General features: G+C 42.1%; 1 protein-coding gene across 1 annotated transcript in view; it reads left to right on the top strand.

Annotated features, from left to right (window-relative positions):
• The first annotated feature begins 12,160 nt into the window (after positions 1-12,160).
• The window catches only part of CEP41 (centrosomal protein 41), a 38,590-nt gene continuing 31,368 nt past the window's right edge, over positions 12,161-19,382 (top strand). The window contains exon 1 of the mRNA XM_081102111.1: positions 12,161-12,283. Coding sequence (XP_080958237.1) covers positions 12,251-12,283 — 33 coding nt within the window. The 5' untranslated portion in view covers positions 12,161-12,250. The remainder of the gene's footprint in view (positions 12,284-19,382) is intronic.

Genomic DNA, 19,382 nt, shown 5'->3' with positions numbered 1-19,382 from the left:
TCTTGCCATTTCTGTAAGTTTCATTTCAACTAATACTCAATCCATATTCAAATGTCTCCATTTGTTTGAAAAATGTTCTTTAGAGCTATTTTGCTCAAATCAGTGTCCAGTCCAGGATCATACATTACATCTTCTTTCCTGTTGTTGTTGTTGTTATTGGGGGGGTTTTCTTTCTTTTTGTTTTAAGTATAGCTGACATACAGTAATATATTAGTTTTAGATGACATTTATATCCTTAACATGTGATCACCACAGTAAGTCTAATGTACATCTTGTTTTGATGTACCTTAAGCCTCTTTTTAAAATTTTAATTGATTGATAGATTTGAGAGAGAGAGGAAAACATCCATTTTTTTGTTCCGCTTATATATGCATTCATTAGTTGATTCTTGTATGTGCCCTGACTGGGGATCAAACCGATAACCTTGGGTTATCCGGATGATGCTCTAATCAACTCAGCTACCCAGCCAGGGCTTATGTCTCTTTTCTAATTTAAGTATAGTTGGCATACAGTCTTATATTAATTTCAAGTGTACAATATAGTGATTCAACTTTTTTATACCTTACAATGCGATCACTAATTCTCATAATCATTTATCACCGTGCAAATTTATCTATATAATATCATTAACCATATTCCCCTTCATCTTTCCACCACCCTTATCCCCCTCCTCTCTGGCAACCATCCCTTTGGTCTCTGCTTCTATGGGCCTGTTTTTGTTTTGTTTTGTTTGTTTGTTTGTTTGTTTGTTTGTTTTCTCTTTTTCATAACACTGGCTGTTGAAGAAGGCCAGGTCCGTTGTCTTGCAGAATATGCTACCCTCTGAATTTGTTTGATTGCTTCCTCCACCTCCTGTTTTTCCTATAAAATACAAGTGATATCTAAACTATATATCTGAGTTAAGCATATTTGACTAGAGCATATTGTAGGCTTTCCTGTACACACTATCCTGGGTCACATCAGAGGACACATAACATCTGGTTGACTCTCTCTTAGCAACACCATGATTGATCCCAGGATATGAGACCTATCAGCCTGGCCCCGGGTTCGTTTTGCACCTGGCCCCTGGAAAGCTATCCGTGCTGTGTTGCTTTAACACTCTGCAAGTATCAGCTCCCCAACCATCACTCAGCAAACAGCTTTTAACAAACTGAAGCACCTTGTCTGCAGAAATATTTTCATTAGTTTCCAAATGATTGTTTTCCTCATTGTCTGATTCTTTCTACATTTATTTATTTGCAGGCCTTCTGGCAGAGCTTTTCCTCATCAGCGAGGGCTATTTGCTTACCCTGAAATACAGTTCCTACTAGAAAGGAAGGATAAAAGCTTAATTCCTTTTATTTAATTACAAATTTTCAGGGTTTTTTTTAAAAAAAATTAAGGTAGGGTTCACCAACCCCATCTTCCTTCCCTGTATTTTCTATGGCTCTTCATTTCCACCTGAAAATGCATTCAATGCTTTTCTCCAGTCCAGCATTGATTCATTTCCATTAACTTAGCCCAGCTGTGGGCAAACTACGGCTCGTGGGCCGGATCCAGCCCGTTTGAAATGAATAAAACTAAAAAAAAAAAAAGACCGTACCCTTTTATGTAATGATGTTTACTTTGAATTTATATTAGTTCACACAAACGCTCCATCCATGCTTTTGTTCCGGCCCTCCGGTCCAGTTTAAGAACCCATTGTGGCCCTCGAGTCAAAAAGTTTGCCCACCCCTGACTTAGCCCCTAACTTTTCCTAGAACTCAAAACAGCCTATTAAGACCAAACACCCCACACAATACTCATAGGACTACCCAAATCATTAGTTGAGGCCTTAGGACCTACAGAAATTTGTCTAAACAACCATTTCAAAGACCAACTCAACCAGGTAGAGGCTGGTCTCCTCCTTCTGTTCTACTTGAGGCTGAGCCCTCGCCAGACTCATCTCAACTCCCACCTCATTCTCCGAAAGCATTGTTCCTAATCTGCGAGGTTTGGACATGGTTACTAACGTAAATAAACACATCAGCAAGGAATCAGCAAGGTGTGGGAATATGAGAACTACACCAATAGCAGAGGCCAGATTTCTGAAAAGGAAGGTAAGTCTGGGGGAAAGACCTGCACAACAGCACCAACGGTGGGCCCAAGGCCCTTCTCTCTGTAAGATGGACTCAAGGCTGGAGGGCTATGGCTGCCTCGTGAAACTTTGTCCTCAGCCCCTGCTGAGGGAGGTGCCAACAAAGAGGAACAGAAGTGCGTGCAGGCTCGGTGGGAGCTGGGAGAACGAGCACCTCGGCCGCCCCTGGGGTGTATGAACTGACTGATGTATAAACCAGAACACACATGCATTCATATACAAAAAGGCCACCCCTTGCCAAATGGACCAGATGTTCATGCTGACTGGTCAGCGTATTCTCTCCTGTTGGGAAAACCTACATGGGAAGCCAAATTATAATCAAGAGGTTGTTTGTGAGCATGAAATCAGAACAAAGGGAGGGAACCGGAGCTCTGTGGCACCCATAGGGACAGAGGGTGGACTGCATATTCGTGTCAATGGTCAAAAAACTCTTTTCCTTGACAGGGCTGGAGACATAATGACAAATGTTTGTTCCTTGGCTCCACTTTTCAGCACTCCCTACAGACCACCCCCCTCCCCCTTCTGCTCACATATTCTTTCTTCAGCTGTTAGGGCCATTGATTGGGTTACAGCTTTCCTCCACATTCCGTCATGCCTTGATTAAATTTCCAGGCAACGCTACATCCTGTTGCTTAGGATGACATTTGCAGACATTTAATCACATCTATTATGTAGATTTCACTAGTTTCATAATCATAGGATAATATTTATTTATCCGTTTGGGGGATACCTCACCATTCTACCCTATGTTCTGATATTCTAAACAGAAGGAAAAAAAGGTCGCAATGACCAGTGTGATAAAGGGGTCGATTTCCGTTGTTTTGGTCTTCCTCGTGCCTTCGTGAGCACTGTCACAGGACTGGACTCATTTGACAAACATGTACTGTGTGCATACCATATGGCAGGCACCGTACTAGGCTCTGGGAATATAAAGGGTGAGCATGGCAGTGAAGGAAGCAGACAAAGAAACCACCCATCACAGTACAGTGTGGTAGACACGGGGCGCCATGAAGACATTTAAAAGAGCAGAAGTCTGGAATGGGGTAGGGGTGACTTGAGGAAGGCTGCCAGGAAGAGGTGATTGTCTTCGTTATCTCAAAGGATGAGAGTAAAGGCAGCCAGGCGAAGAGTGGGAAAACTACTTTTCCTCACAGGCACAGAGACTCACGGGCAAGAGACAAGATAGCTTGCTATTCTGCACCTCAGAACGGCTAGAGCACTTGCAATGCTATGTTGAGAGGCTGAGCTGAAGTGGTAGGCAGAGAACAGAATGCCAAAGGTTTTGTGTGTCATGCTGAAGAATTTAGGCTTTGACCACAAGACTACAGAGAAGCACTGAAAAGTTCTAAAGTCTACTTTGTCTAAAATTAAATATAGCCAGTCTAGCTTTTGCTTTGTTCTTATGGTGGGGTAAAATATACGTAACATGAAGTTTACCATTATAAATGTTTCTAAGTATGTATATACCATACTTTGTTTATCCATTCATCAGTTGATGAACACTGGGGTTATTCCCACATTTTAGTTAGTGTAAATAATGCTGCTATGAATATTGGTATATAAGTATCTGTTGGAGCCCCTGCTTTCAATTTTCATGGATATATATATATATATATATATATATATATTAATTCTATGTTTATGCTTTTGAGAAACCACTAACTGTTTTCCATAGCATGGGCACCCTTTACATTCCTACCAGCAATGCCAAGGTTCCAATTTCTCTCCGTCTTCACCAACGCTGTTTCTGGCGGTGGTGCTTACTGTGTTTCCATAACAGCCAACCTACTGTGCGTGAAGTGGTGGCACGTTGTGGTTTTGACTTGCGTTTCTCTAATGAACATCTATTCATGGGCTTATTGGCCATTTGTATATCTTCTTTAGAAAAATTACTATTCAAGTCCTTTGCAAATTATTTGAATTGGGTTTTTGTTGTTGTTGAGTTTTAGGAGTTCTTTATACATTCTGGGTAACAATTCCGTATCAGATGTGTGATTTGCAAATATTTTCCCTCATTCTGCAGGTTATCTTTTCACTCTCTTGATAAGGCCCTTCAAAACACACACGTCTTTAATTTTGATTGAAGTCCCATTTATTATTTCTGTTGTTGCTGCCTGAGCTTTGGGTGTTACATTTAAGAAATAATTGCCGAGCAGGAGGCCTGCTCCTAAGGGTTGTTTAGATCACATTTTCTTTTCCTTTAAGTCCCTTTAGTTGACATACTCCAGGCTGGTTCTTTGGAGACGCGGCAGCAGGCTCTGAAAAGGCTGCCATGTTATTATTTTTTCACACCGTCAACAAATTCCAGGACAGCCTGCTCTGCCCTTTCTTCATTAAAGCCTCAGCACCCCAGTTGGATGAAGGCTCTGACATTGACTCTGAACCCGATTTGCCACTAAAGAGGAAACAGCGCAGGAGCCGAACCACTTTTACAGCAGAACAGCTTGAAGAACTGGAGCGCACTGCTGAGAGAACCCACTGCCCTGAGATGTGCACCAGGAGAGAATGGGCACAGGGAGCAAAGCTCACGGAGGCCTGGGCACAGGTCTGGTTTAGCAACTGCTGTGCAAGATGCAGGGAGCAAGCTGGGGGTCAGTCAACTGATGGCTTTCAACCACCTCATGGGGGAGGGGGAGGTCCCCTCCACGTCCCTGCCCACCTTGCCGACATGCCAGCTGTGGGAGAGCTGGTACCAGCCCACCGCTATTCCACAAGGTTTGGAGGAAAGGAGTCAAAGCGTATCTCCCAATAGCCTTCCCTGCCGCTGAGTCTAAGGAAGACGCGATGACACTGTTGCTGTTTGTACGTTAATGACATTATGTCAGGTTGTCCTGAATGTACCAGACACATTTCAGAAACAGAGTTTGTTCTGGGACATAATCTAAATCTCTCCAGATAAATTGTGTTGTAACATGATCCTATTTTAGTATTTGAAAGCAAAACAATGAAACCAAACAACCTTTCTTTAAAAATAATGCGATTTGCTTTGCTTTAGTTAAAAATTTTACCTCTGCCTTTGTACTCCAGTGGAAAAGTGACTGACGCTCTATGATGGGTACTAGGTGCAGTGGTAACTGAGGGAAGATGAGCTTTGATAAAGTCACTATTTGCTGGCACAGGGAGGTGAATGGGATAAATAAGACAAAATTACTTTGGATTATAAAAGATTGCATTCCAGGTGTTTGAAACCTTACTACCGCACTCATACTTAGATGCTCTGAAAGTGTATTTGCAAGAAATTTGAGACCTGCAACTCTCACGTCACTTAATTCTTATGTTGATTAATAACATTCACTACCCAAATTGACTTGTTAGCATTGTTAGCGTGACTTCGGAATTCCTATTCTGGGTGAGTTTGCCATGAAAGTATATAAATAAGTTATGAACTTGCACACAGGTGCGGAGATAGTCATATGCTCAGAAATGCAGTTGGAAATGAACATTGGGTCTGGCAGTAGGTGCTCTTGGTGGCTTGGTGACTGTGAACTTTTGCACTGAACTTTCTGTGTTGGTCTACAGAGGAACGTGATGGCTGATTATCTTGTTCACTGCAGCTGTGTCAGATCCCGGTAGGACTGTTCCTGGACCCCAGCCGCTGCCCCCCTACCTCCCCCCCCCTCCCCAAACACTATACACCAAGGCACTCTTCCTTCAAACCTGGGCAGCAATTCTGCCCACTGTCTCCCCCAGCACCAGGCAGGGATTTTTCCAGCTACACAGACAGCTTTGTGCCTCGGCCCGGGCCCTCCAACCCCCATGAACGCGGCCATTGGCAATGGCCTTTCAGCTCAGGTCAGTCCGCGTTTCCAGACAGCCGGTTTGCTGTATACTAGAACCCAAGAGTCAATCCCTGAGGAGTGGTATAATGAATTGCCAAATGTAAACCGTCATGTATTATTTATACAAGCCACATGATTTCAGTTTCCTAGTTTCCTTTCTCTCCAACCTTCCCATGGGCTGCATCAAAAGTTGGAGCTTAGACTTAAAATTAAAGTGATTTATAATGTAATCATGGAGAGTTTATGTTTATACTTAGTTGTCAAGGTACTTGTCATCTCTCCTCTCAGTTCTGATCTTGAGTAAGAAACGCACACACATTTTTTTAAGATGGTGTTTGGTCAGCAAAAGCAACTATAAAACACCAGGTTTTATAAAACAATCGAAAGGAAGCAAACATTGTATGGGGAGAGACCCAGCTGATGAGTACAGAACTCTGGAATAAATGAGGCATAAACACATGAATTAGAATTACTGCTTTTTGGGACTGTAGAGAGATATGAATGTTGTAATTGTTTTTCTAATTTGCATTGGACAATGAGCTTTTCTTGAAAGATCATATTATTAATAAATTGCCTTGATAATTTTAAGAAAAATAATAGCCAATTCCAGTGTCATGAAGATTTTTCCCTATGTTTCTTCTAAGAGTTTTATCTCTTACATTTAGGTTTCTTATCTACGTTGAGATCATTTTTGTATATGGTGTAAGGTTCAACTTCATTATTTCGTATGTGTATAGCTAGTTTTCCCAACACCATTTGTTGAATCGACTTTACTCTCTCTCCAGCTTTCTTTCATTTAGTGTTTGCAGTTTTCGACATTCATTTACGTTTACCCAATCAGTATTTTTATATTTAAAGTATATTTCTTATAGATAACAAATAGTTGGTTTTCTTTATCCAATCTAACAAGCTTTGCCCTTTTTTTTTATCATTATTGTTGAGAGTATTACATACGTCCTCCCCTTCCTTTTGCCTTTTAACTGAGGTGTTTACACCAGAAGTTGGCAAACGTTTTTTGTAAAGGGACCGATAGTAAATATTTTAGGCTTTGTAAGCCATCCAGTCTCTGTTGCAACTGCTCAATTCTGCCATTGGAGTCAGAAAAAAGCCATAGACAATACATTAATCAATGGGCGTGCTATGTTCCAACAAAACATTTCTTTTAGCTTAAAATAACTATCTCATTATTTTTCACAATTCTTTCAATTGATTGAGACTCAACTGGATGCTTTTCACTTATTTGGTTTTTTTCTTTTTATTCTTCATTTTCTAAAATTGAGACATAATTGATATATAACATTATCTTAGTTTGATGTATATACATAATGATTCGATTCCAATAAAACGTATTTTACAAAAACAGACTGCAAGCTAGATTTGAGCTGAGAACCATAATTTATGCCCCTGGTTTAGACCATTTTTACTTAACTATTTATATGGTTTAATTTAATCTGAACATCTGGCTATTCTTTTCTATTTGTCCTATTTAGTCTTTATTCTTTTTTGTGTGACTTCTTTGGAATAACAGAGTATTTTTATTAACTCATTTTATCCCTACTATTCGCTTATTAGTTATGACTATTTTTTTTAAGTAGTTGCTCTAGGATTTACTAGTATAATATAAATACTAAATTTATTATAGTCTACCTTGAAATAATTTCCCACTTCATGTATTGTTTAAGAATCAATTTTGTCTCCTAACCTTTGTGTTATTATCATGCGTTTCAATTCTACGTGTTATAAATTCTATAATACATTATTATTATTTGTACGGAGACAGTAAATTTTCTTTTAAAGAGAATAAAAATCAAAAGAAAATGTCCTTTATATTTGCCCTCATTTAATCATTTCCATTGCTCTTCATTTGTGTATGTCAAAACTCCCACTAATATCATACTCTTTCTGCCAAAAAACTTACTGTACCATTTTGTGTAATATGAGTTTATTGGCCATGAATTCCTTCAGCTTTTGTTTGTCTGGAAAAGTCTATATAATGATAATTTTAAAACGATATTTACACCCTGGCCTGTGTTTCACAATGGTTAGAGCATCAGGCCCTCCCCCCCATACACATACACACACACACAGACACACACACACCAAAAGGTCCCAAGTTCAATTCCCGGTCAAGGGCACATACTTGGAGAGGCTGCAGGATGGTTGAGACTTTGGGCTCAAGCCATGAGCCCAAAACTCTAGCCTAAGTGGGAGGCAGAAAAAGGTTAGACCTCACGCTTAGGCTAGGGCAGTGATGGCGAACCTATGACACGCGTGTCAGAGGTGACACGCGAACTCATTTTTTTGGTTGATTTTTCTTTGTTAAATGGCATTTAAATATATAAAATAAATATCAAAAATATAAGTCTTTGTTTTACTATGGTTGTAAATATCAAAAAGTTTCTATATGTGACACGGCACCAGAGTTAAGTTAGGGCTTTTCAAAACGCTGACACACCGAGCTCAGAAGGTTCGCCATCACTGGGCTAGAGGTTAGTGTGCTCCTCCCTTGGACACATTCAACCACCCGGTAGAATGACACCAAATTGTTACCAGAGCCACAGAGACTTTATCCCAGAGTGGAGCCTGGGGATCTGTGGGTTCACTGCCTCAGCTGCTCTTCCATTTCTGGGGTGCAGAGGAAGGACCCCAGGACAGGACTGAATTGGGCGATGTTTGCTTAAGCATCTGAGTTTGTGTCACTTAGGAAATGAAGGTAAACGAAGCCAAGGAAGGGAGCCGAGGCCCACCTTTGAGAAGCAACAGCTTGAGACAGGTCTGAGGGGCGGCTCCTGGGCTCTGACCAGGAAACCAGGCTGAGAGCTGAGCATGAGGCGATGAGGAGCTAATGGGATGGCGTGCGCTGGAGAAGATGGATTCAGGATGAAGAGGGTCCAAAGGTTTCTAGGCTCAGAAGAGGGCCAGACTGCTTGACACGCAAACATTCACTGACCAATCACAGTAGTCTAAAACACTAGCTATCCTTAAACCAGCCACACTTACCCAACTGGGACTCCCACCAACTCTGCAGAAACTAAAAGCGTTTGGAACACATACAGGGTTAAAAAGAAGACATCACACAAATGCAAGTTCACAAGAGCCCTTCCAACTTCATGAAAAATGAGATTAATCAGTGGAAGTATGAACTTTTAAAGAAAAGAATCAGAATTTCTTCTCTTACAAACAAAGCTCGAACCTCTTAGCAATTACAACTCTGATTGCAAGGATCTTACTCAAGTGCTTGAAGAGTCTTTTTACTGCCAAGAACGAGCGAACTGCACTTCAAATAGTGGAATTACACAGAATTCAGCTCAGGTCTAAATGGGCCCAGATAAATGTCATAGACCATTTTCAGACTGAAATAAGAATGTGGTTTTTGGTTTCTTAGGGGGTGGATGTTTTTGTTAAGGTATGCAATTAATTCATAGTCACTTAAGAAAATCTGCAAACTACAGAAAAGTGTAAAAAAGAAAACAAATATGCATAATCCATAGATTGATTTACATTTTAAATATTTTCAAAACAATATTTTTGTAGGTACTGCTTCCCCCGGCCCCTCACAAATCAGGTTATATTAAATTAAAAATTGTTTCCAGCTCTAACCGGTTTGGCTCGGTGGATAGAGCGTCGGCCTGCAGACTCAAGGGTCCCAGGTTCGATTCTGGTCAAGGGCATGTACCTTGGTTGCAGGCACAACCCCAGTGGGGAGTGTGCAGGAGGCAGCTGATCGATGTTTCTCTCTCATCGATGTTTCTAACTCTCTATCCCTCTCCCTTCCTCTCAGTAAAAAAATCAATAAAATATATTTTAAAAAATAAAATAAATAAAAATAAATAAAAATAAAAATTGTTTCCAGCTATTTCCATTTACTCCATCAGGAACAATTTTCCATTGCCTTAATTATTCCTTAAAACATACTTTTAAATATTATTCCATAATGTTACATGTTATGGATATGCCACCATTTATTTTAATCATTTTTAACTGATGATCAATTAGGTTATTTCAATTTTTTAACCTTTTAAATACAATTCCAGTAAATATCCGTGGCTGTAATCTTTGTGCATCTCTCTGATTATTTCCTTAGGAGGAATTCTCAGACTATTAAGATTTGAGAGCTTCTCCATACTCACTTTCAAATTACTTTTCAAAATGGTCTCACTTCTTTTTACTCACCTTAACAATGTGTGAGCATGGCACTGAGCGTTATCATTAGAAAAAAGAGAGAGAGAAAACAAAAAATCTGCTTGTTAGTTGAAAAATGGCATCTAGCTGTTTGGTTTTGTCTTTCATATGTTTATCGAATGTTTTTCTTCTATGAACCATCTTTTTGTGCCATTTACTGTTTTTTATATTTGGATTAAGCAACTTGCTTTAATTTTGATGCAATTTTGCTGTAGCAAATCCAAAGGGGATCCTAAAAAGAAACTCATGAAGCTAAAGGCCTTTTGATTTATAGCTTTAAGCTTTCCAAGGATTCCGAGGCAAAATGTAAAGGAAATTGGAGGTTTTTCTAGAGCACAGTCTCTCAAGGTGTGGCCCTTGGACTCTATGCATCAGAACCAAGGAGTGAGAGAGAGCGGCCGCAGGTATTTAAATCACAGATTCCGAAACCCCACTGCAGGCACACACAGTCGGCATCTCTGACAGTTGGGCCCAAGAACCCACATTTCTATAAATTCCAGGCATGTTCAATTTTTCTTGAACTCGATTAATGAATTATCACTCATCTATTCAGTCCTCCAAGTTAGAAAAATTACAGCTACCCCATTCCTTGCATCCCTTACCTCTTCTCATGTATACAATAATTTTACCAACAACTGTCTTTAAATTTATTTTCTGCTCCTTCTCACCACCTCTTAGTTTTGTTCCTTATGATCGCCCTCTCTTCTTTCCCTTCTACTATTTATCCTACCCTACCCTTACAGTACTCTGGGTAAGGATAAGCATACATTCTTAGTAATGTGTCCACAAGTTTCTACTTATTATGCAAAAGGTTCTAGATAAATATCCTCCCCACTGCTCCCCTTCCAATTTTTTGCAAGCCTTGAACTCTTCCTTATTCTAGTTGGAGGACTGGAGAACACGAGAGAAGTTCTGACAAAACTCAGTAAGAAGCTTGAAAAGGCAAGAGACAGCTACAGGCAGTGTAAGCTCCTAGGGTCACCCACCTGTGACAACACGATTCAAGGTGTGGCCCTCAGGGTGGCATGCCCAAGTGTTTGAGAAGACAGGGCCTGTGAGGCCATACTGTTGAATGGGTCATCTACACAGATCCTAAAATAGCTCACATGGACGCTGTTATTCACAGAGAGCCAGGAATATGAACAGTTCAGAGTAACATTTCTCCCGTCCCTGAAAAAACAACTTAGAGCAAAGAACAAAGAGTTACTGTGTTGTTCCTCCCATGTAAAAGGAAACAATAATTTTGATGGATTTGGTGGGACATTGGGGAGCCAAGTCAAACTGTGTGTGATTGTTTTATAAAGGTGCTAGGACTTAATTTTCAGATCTGGAATAAGAACAGGTGGTGGCTGATGGCAGGAGTCACAATGGTTTCCATGACAACGGGATTGGGTTTTAGTCATCCTCCCATCCTCCACAAAACCTTCTGCAGCTTTTCTCATAAGGTGCTTATTAAATATTTGTTAAATGAATCATGAATCACAGGATGGTGTGTGTACTTTGCAATTAAGGCTGCCGTTCTCTAGCTAGCTAAAAGCTTTTAAAGCAACACTAATTACTGTATTTACACGTTATTTTGCATAATTTGCATATTAACTTAACCTGAAAATAATAAGCTACAGATTTCCACCCCTGCTGAACAGTCCTGTCCCTTATCTGTTCCCTATGGTGGAAGTAGCCCAGATGCTTGAAATGGCCTTATGGGTGGTGGTGGTGTGTGTGTCTTAAACCGTATTTGTTCTTCCACATTTGCTAGAACGCTTGTTTCCCTTACCAACACCATCTCCCTCCCCACTTTCCAGCCCCTGCTCCCCTTCTCCTCAAACCCCCCGCCCCCGCATCTGCGCAGTCGCCCCCGTGCAGGCGCCAGCCAGCCCCTCCCCCGCGCCCCTCTTCCCGCGCTACCGCTCCAGCCCGTGGGGCCCAGCCGAGAGCACAAAAGGCCTTGGCAGCCGGCGTCCCGCGTTGCCCATGGCAACCATTGGAGTAGCATCTCCTGCCTAGACCCTGCAAGGAGGTAGTAAACGGGGCCTCCATTGGCTGGCCGAGGAAGGCAAGCCAATCGGAGAAGAGTTTGTAGGGAGGCGGCTGAGCGGAGATTGTAGGGGTAGGAAGTTAGGGTTAGAGGCAACCGGTGAGGCTAGAACCCTGATCGTGGTCGGTTGGCGCCAATATGTCTGTCCGGAGGCACATTGGGAATCCTGAGGTGAGGGCCAGGTCCGGATCGGAGAGGCGGAGGGGGCGGGCGCACCGGAAAAGGCTCCACGTGGGCAGGGAAGAGCAGCCGGCGACTTCCGCCGCCCGCAAGGCGGGAAGCGGCCGGCGTGAGGAGGGGTCTGGAGGGGGAAAGGAGGCGGGGCGGCCGGGGGCGCGGAGCCCAGGCTTTCCTCCCGCGCTGGGCCCCCATCCCGCCCTTGCTCACCCCTTGCTCTCTGCACGCCGGTATTTGTTGCCGAGAGGAGCGAAGTGCATAACGAAAGACACAGCCCCTTCCCGCAAAGGGCTTGCAATCTAGGAGCGGCAGATACAAAACATGAGGAACGTGCCACTGCAGCCCAAACACTAAGGAACACCATCAAAAGCAGCTATCACGTCTCATTATGGCAGCGGTTCTCAACCTGTGGGTCGCGACCCCTTTGGGGGTCGAACGACCCTTTCACAGGGGTCGCCTAAGACCATCGGAAAACACATATATCATTACATATTGTTTTTGTGATTAATCACTATGCTTTAATTATGTTCAATTTGTAACAATGAAAATACATCCTGCTTATCAGATCTTTACATGACGATTCATAACAGTAGCAAGATTACAGTTATGAAGTAGCCACGACAATAATTTTGTGGTTGGGGGTCACCACAACATGAGGAACTGTATGAAAGGGTCGCGGCATCAGGAAGGTTGAGAACCACTGCCTTAGGGGGATACAGAAAGAGCAGCCATAAGCAGGCCAAGCCTTCTGGAAAGGGCGCAAACTATGACATTCGTCTTGCCCCCACCCCACAGCACCTTTTACTTTCTTGTCTGTTCAGCCCCTACTGCCCTGCTGCGTTTGTCTATTTAATTTCCACTCGTGTTCACTGGACTCCCACCTTGGAGTAGGAGCTAGAAATGCAAAGACAGTAAGTCAAGGCCTTGGTCCTGTAATGAGTTCAGTCGAGCGAGGGAGACTTGTAAACAGAATTGGATGCAATGTGGTTGGGGAACAACATGTAAGAGAGCCCAAGGGGACGATAGGCCCGCTCGGAGGGACAGAAGGGCGCTGGAGTGGCCGGAACCGGCCAGGGGATGCGCCAGGCGAAGAAGCACTGCAGGTGGGACAGCGAGCGCTTGGCAGAAGGTGTGAAACAGGCAGTGGGCAGGTCCCTGCAGAGCCCAGGCGGCAAGTCCGGAAGGGCCTTCTGTGCCTTGCTAAACTTCCTGGCCTTTCTTACTGCAATTTATTTTATTTTCATCTCATGGTGGATGCCTATGAGCGATGTTGACAACGTTGTGAGGCTGAGCTCAGGCTCTGCAGGTGAGTGCCAGGATGGATTCTGTATGACAGTGATGGCGGACCGATGACACGCGTGTCAGAGGTGACACGCGAACTCATTTTTTTGGGTTGATTTTTCTTTGTTAAATGGCATTTAAATATATAAAATAAATATCAAAAATATAAGTCTTTGTTTTACTATGGTTGCAAATATCAAAAAATTTCTATATGTGACACGGCACCAGAGTTAAGTTAGGGTTTTTCAAAATGCTGACACGCCGAGCTCAAAAGGTTCGCCATCACTGCTGAATGATCGCTACCACGGAGATGAGGGAGGGAGGTGTGGAGAGCGGCAGTCAGGCTGCCATATGTTTCTCTTGTCTGCCGGCCAGAATCCAGGAAGCCTTTTAAAGTAAAGAGTGATGTGATCTGATTTGCATTTCAGGCCGTGGTTGGGACACCTTGTGGAGAATGGATCTGAGGAGCCCAGGTCTGGGCCTGAGGAAACGGGTTGGGTGGTTATGATGTTATAAACCTAAGCAGCGGTTCTCAACCTGTGGGTCGCGAACAATGAAAATACATCCTGCATATCAGATTTTTACATGACGATTCATAACAGTAGCAAAATTACAGTTATGAAGTAGCAACGAAAATAATTTTATGGTTGGGGATCCCCACAACATGAGGAACTGTATGAAAGGGTCGCGGCATCAGGAAGGTTGAGAACCCCTGAAAGGCCACAGCATGAGGGACAGAATTGAGAGAAATATTTAGGGGGTAAAATCATCAAGACCTCATCATTCGTTTTGAGAAACGAGAGAGTGATGGACGGTAGGCTCCCAGCTTGGGCTCCTCATTGGTGCCGATGCCGTGCTAACGGGATCAGGAATGTGGGTGAAAGGACGGCAGGAGGAGCGGGGATGTGTGATGATACATTTGTGTCCTGAAGGAAGACGTCCAGCTTCCTCTCTTGTTTTAGCGGAGCACCGTTTCCTGTAGTTTCTTGGAAGTGCATAAGAAAGAAATATATATTTTTTATTTATGCCTAAGATGTTGGGCCTGTCTAAAAATGTTAGTCCGCTACCTTCACATGTACTTGCCTGAACGTCTGGTTGAGTATAGAATTGTTGGTTGGAACTCCATCCACATTTTGAAAACATTGCATTGTGATCTTCTAGCTTCCAGTGTTGCTGTGGGAGAAGTCCAAAGCCGTTCTGTTCCTTTGCATGGGACTTGATTTTTCCTCTCTGGAAACTTGTAGAATCTTCTACAGGGTTATGATCTTTCACAAAGGTATTCCTTGCTCTGTGTTCATCCATATTGTTCGGTACCAGAAACGTGTGTCTTTCTGTTCCATGAAGTTTTCTTGAATTATTTTGTTGTTGACTTTCTCCCTCCTGTTTTCTCCATCCTCTCTTTCTTGAATTCATTATTTTGTTGCTGCTTCTATATGACTGGGTCTCAGATTTTTAAAGATTGTATCTCCTTTGTTGTTGATGACATTATTACAGATGCCCCCCCCCCTCCATTTTTCCCCTCTTTGCCCACCACCACCCAGCCCCCTACCACCACTACTACCACCCCACCCTCCCCACCCTGGCCTTCACCACACTGTTGTCTTGTCCATTAGCTGTGCATATATGTTCTTTGGCTAACCACATCTTTGTCTTTTTGCTCTTTTTGGGAGATTTGTTTAACTTTATCTTCCAATCCTTCTATTGAGTTTTTAATCCTTAAGAGCTCTGTTTTGGACTCTGATATCCTTTATAAAAACTCTTGTTTTTATATAAATGCAGATTCACAGGAATTTGCAAAAATAGTACCAAGTAATCCCATATGCCCTTCACCCAGTTTCCCCCAATGATTATATTTTACATAAATATAGTACAATATTAAACCAGAAAATTGGTGTTTGTACTATGTGTGTATAGTTCTAGTCTTTTTATCACATTGTAGATTTAATATACTAGTAATCAAGATTTGCACGTGTGTAGATTTTGCAATCAAGATACAGAACTATCCCATTACTACAATATCTCCCTTATACTACCCCTTCCTCGTCACATCCACTTTCTCCCCCCTCATTATCCTAACCCCTGCCAACCACTAATGTGTTCTCCATTTCTTCAATTTGTAATTTTAAGAGTATTGCATAAATGGAATCAAGTAGTATGTGACCTTTTGAGATTGGCTTTTCCCCACTAGAATAATGCCCTTGAGATGCATCCAAGTTGTTGCTTGTAGCAATATCATTCCTTTTTATTGCTGATTAGTATTCTGTGGTTTGGATGTATAACAGTTTATTTAACCATTCAGCTATTGTGGGATATTTGGCTGCTTTCAGTTTGGGGCTATTACAAATAAAGATATGAACTTTTCAGTATAGTTCTTTGTGTGATGTTAATTTTCATTTCTCTGGGATAGGTGTCTAGGAGTACAGTTCTTGGGTTGTATGTAAGCTTACATACTGAGTATATACAACGATGGTATATACTGCATACTATATAGCCTAGGTATGTAGTAGGCTGTTCATCTAGATTTCACAATGACAAAATCGCCTGTGTATTTCTCAGAATGTATCCTCATTGTTAAGTGGCACATGACTGTACAAGTTCATGTGCGGATGTGTTTTCATTCCTCTAATAGTGTTTTTACATATTTTTCCCCTTCATAGCCTCAGTTTCCTCCATATTGCTATTTTCTTTTTGTTTTGTTGGAGATGTTTGTATTAGTAAGCTTGAGCTGCCATAACAGAATACCACACACCCAGTGGCTTATACAACAGAAATTTTTCCCTCATAGTTTGGGAGGCTGGGAAGGTTAAGGTCAAAGTGCTAGCCAATGTAGTTTCTGGTGAGAGCTCTCTTCTGGCTTGCAGATGTGCTCACATGACCTCTTCTTTCTGTGTGCAGGGATGGGAAAGGAGCAGGTTCTTTGGTGTTTCTCTTTATAAGAACATGTCCACCCTTATGACCTCATTTAACTTTACTTCCTAAAGGCTCTGTCTCCAAATACAGTTATATAGGGGATTGGGATTTCAATGTATGAATTTTGGGGGACACAATTCAGTCTGTATCAATGTTTTCAGTCTTCTTTTATCCCTACATTGTTAATTTATGTTTTCGTGTAGGAAACTTAAAATGTGATTGGACCCTGGCTGGTATGCTCAGTGGTTAGAGACAGGCTGCACACTGAAGGGTCCAGGTTCGATTCCTGGTCAAAGGCATGTAACCTGGGTTTCCTATTCGCTCCCACCCTCATGTGGGAGGCAACCAGCCAATGTGTCTCTCTCCCTCTCTTGCACTTTCTCCAAAAAACAATGGAAAAAATATTCTCTGGTGAGAATTGACAATAACAACACAAAATTAAAAATGTGATTGGTGCCCAGCCAGTGTAGCTCAGTGGTTGAGAATCAATCCATGAACCAGGAGGTCATGGTTCGATTCCCAGTCAGGGTACATGCTCAGGTGGCAGGCTCAATCCCCAGTAGGGGGAATGCAAGAGGCAGCCAATCAATAATTCTCCCTCATCATTGATGTTTCTATCTCTCTCTTCTTCTCTTTTCCTCTCTGAAATCAATAAAAATATATTTTTTTAAAAATAGAAAATAAAGATGGAGAAACTGAGTCTCAGTAAGTTGCTCAGGAGTGCACAGCCAGTAAGCAACTGTAACCCACCCACCACCCAGTCTGACACCCTAAAATGTTTCTAAACATTGACAGTTGTCCCTGGGGTGGGGGGAGAAAAGTGCACTTGTCTGAGAACCAGTTACCTATAGGATAACATCCGGGTTTCCTAGCGTGGATACAAGTCCGTTGTGATCTGTCCCTGTGTGTCTCTCCAACCGCATCTGACCCCATGTTGCCCCCTATGGCTGCCCTCAGAGAGCCTGTTATAATACCACAGACATGAACCTTCTCAGCCTCTCTGTCTCCCCTGTCGCTCCCACCCACTACTCCTTGAGTTTAGCTAATGGACTCAGCCCTCAGATTTCACCCTCAGGAAACACTTCTTTACTCTTGGTCTGGTTTAGGGGCTAATTTTACGTACTCCTGTCGCACCCTCAGCTTCTCTCTCCTTGTTTTTCGTGCCGTGTGGCATCTGTTCACTCGCCTTCCTTTCCAGCATCAGGCAGAGCTGGATGGCTGAGAATGTGTTTTTTACCTCTGTGTCCTCCGCACAGTGGTTTACTCCTAGAAGGCACCCAGTAAATGTCGACTGAATGAATGGTTGGCACCCAATACGGCTTTTTTGAATGAATGGTTTTCCTTGAAACAGCTTCTTTTTCAGTTCTTTCACTTTCCGCCATCCCATCCTGTTTATGTAATTGAAAAAAAGCCAGTTGGTCAGTAGGTCAAGAAACAGTCACCCCAAAGCAAGAATTTTAATGAAAAAAGTATGGCAGCTCCATAAAACCCACAGCGCTCTGCTTAGAGCGGAGCACAAATACTTTTACGTTGCGATTGGTGCTAGAAAGTCAGGAACAAGAAGTTGGACCAAAATAGGAAAATGAGAAGAAATACTACATTTTCCTGCTGCAGCGTATGGATTTCTCATTAGGCTGTGTAAGGGGAAACCGGGGGCGGGGGCTCCGTGACTGCAGCTGTCCGCACTCCCCCCATCATTCTGCTGCCACCACACCTGGTCCCCAGAGGCACCCTCACTTCTTAGCTATGTTGGCTTAGGTATGGACAAATCCCCTTAGTTCAGCAGAGACGAGCCTGGAATTTTTCAAAAGAAGCTTTGCTAGGCAACTAGGGAAAAAACAAAACAAAAGTAAAAACAGGAAATAGCATATAGAAATTATAAAAATACGGAGAGCAAAATAGAAAAAAAGAAAATTTCTAACCTAAGATAACTGAGTTCCAGTATTAGCTTTTCTTTTTTTAAAAAAAAAATACGTTTTTTTTTTTATCGATTTCAGAGGGGAAGGGAGAGGGAGATAGAAACACCAACGATGAGAGAGAATCCATAGATCGGCTGCCTCCTGCATGTCGCCACTGAGAATCAAGCCCGCAACCTGGGCATGTGCCCTTGACCAGAATCGAACCCAGGACCTTTTAGTCCCCAGGCCGATGCTCTATCCACTGAACCAAATTAGCAGGGCAAGTATTAGCTTTTCTTGACTCAATTTACCAGGCACATGTTTTCTGTTTTTTTTGTTTGTTTGTTTGCTTTTGGGTTTTTTGTTTTGTTTTGCTGTGGTATTGTCTGCCTCTGGGAACTTGTCCTAAAGTCCCTCTTTTTAGTCTTTGAATATTTTCTTTCACTTAAAAGTTTTCTCAAAAAAAAAAAAAAAGGAAGGAAAGAATCTTCTCCATCTTCATTTAGGAAGGAGGTGAAATTGGCATTAGAGTCCCTTTTTCTTCTAGACGGCAGGTGACTGATCAACTGGAGAAATCTTTCAGGGTAAAATAGTTCAGGGGTCCCACAAACACATCCATGGCGAAGGTTTTACTTACCTAGGGTGAAATGAAAAACAGGTAATGTCAGTGAGTTTTTTAATAATAGTAAAGGACCAATCTTTATTTTGAGGGTTTTTTTCTTTCTTTCTTTTCAAGTGTTAAAATAGCAGATGGTAGTTTTGAGTCATTAACTAAATGCTGTAGTTACCTACATTTTCAAGGGCAAGTGATACAGGTTTTAAAGTTTGATGTTCTCATCTAAGGAACCACCAGGTAGTTGTGATAATACAGTCCTCATTCTATATATTCATTTATTGATTGATTATTAAGTCCTGGGTGAATACAAATTTGAGTAAGTTATTGTCCCTGCCTTCAAGGAAATCCTAGCCTAGAGAAGAAGGCCGAGTTGTAAACAGTGGTACAG

This window comes from Myotis nattereri (genome assembly GCF_964212035.1).
Source record: "Myotis nattereri genome assembly, chromosome: 11".
In the NCBI taxonomy this organism is placed as follows: Eukaryota; Metazoa; Chordata; class Mammalia; order Chiroptera; family Vespertilionidae; genus Myotis; species Myotis nattereri.
The sequence above is the reverse complement of the archived record's forward strand: the minus strand, read 5'-3'. Positions and strand labels throughout refer to the sequence as shown.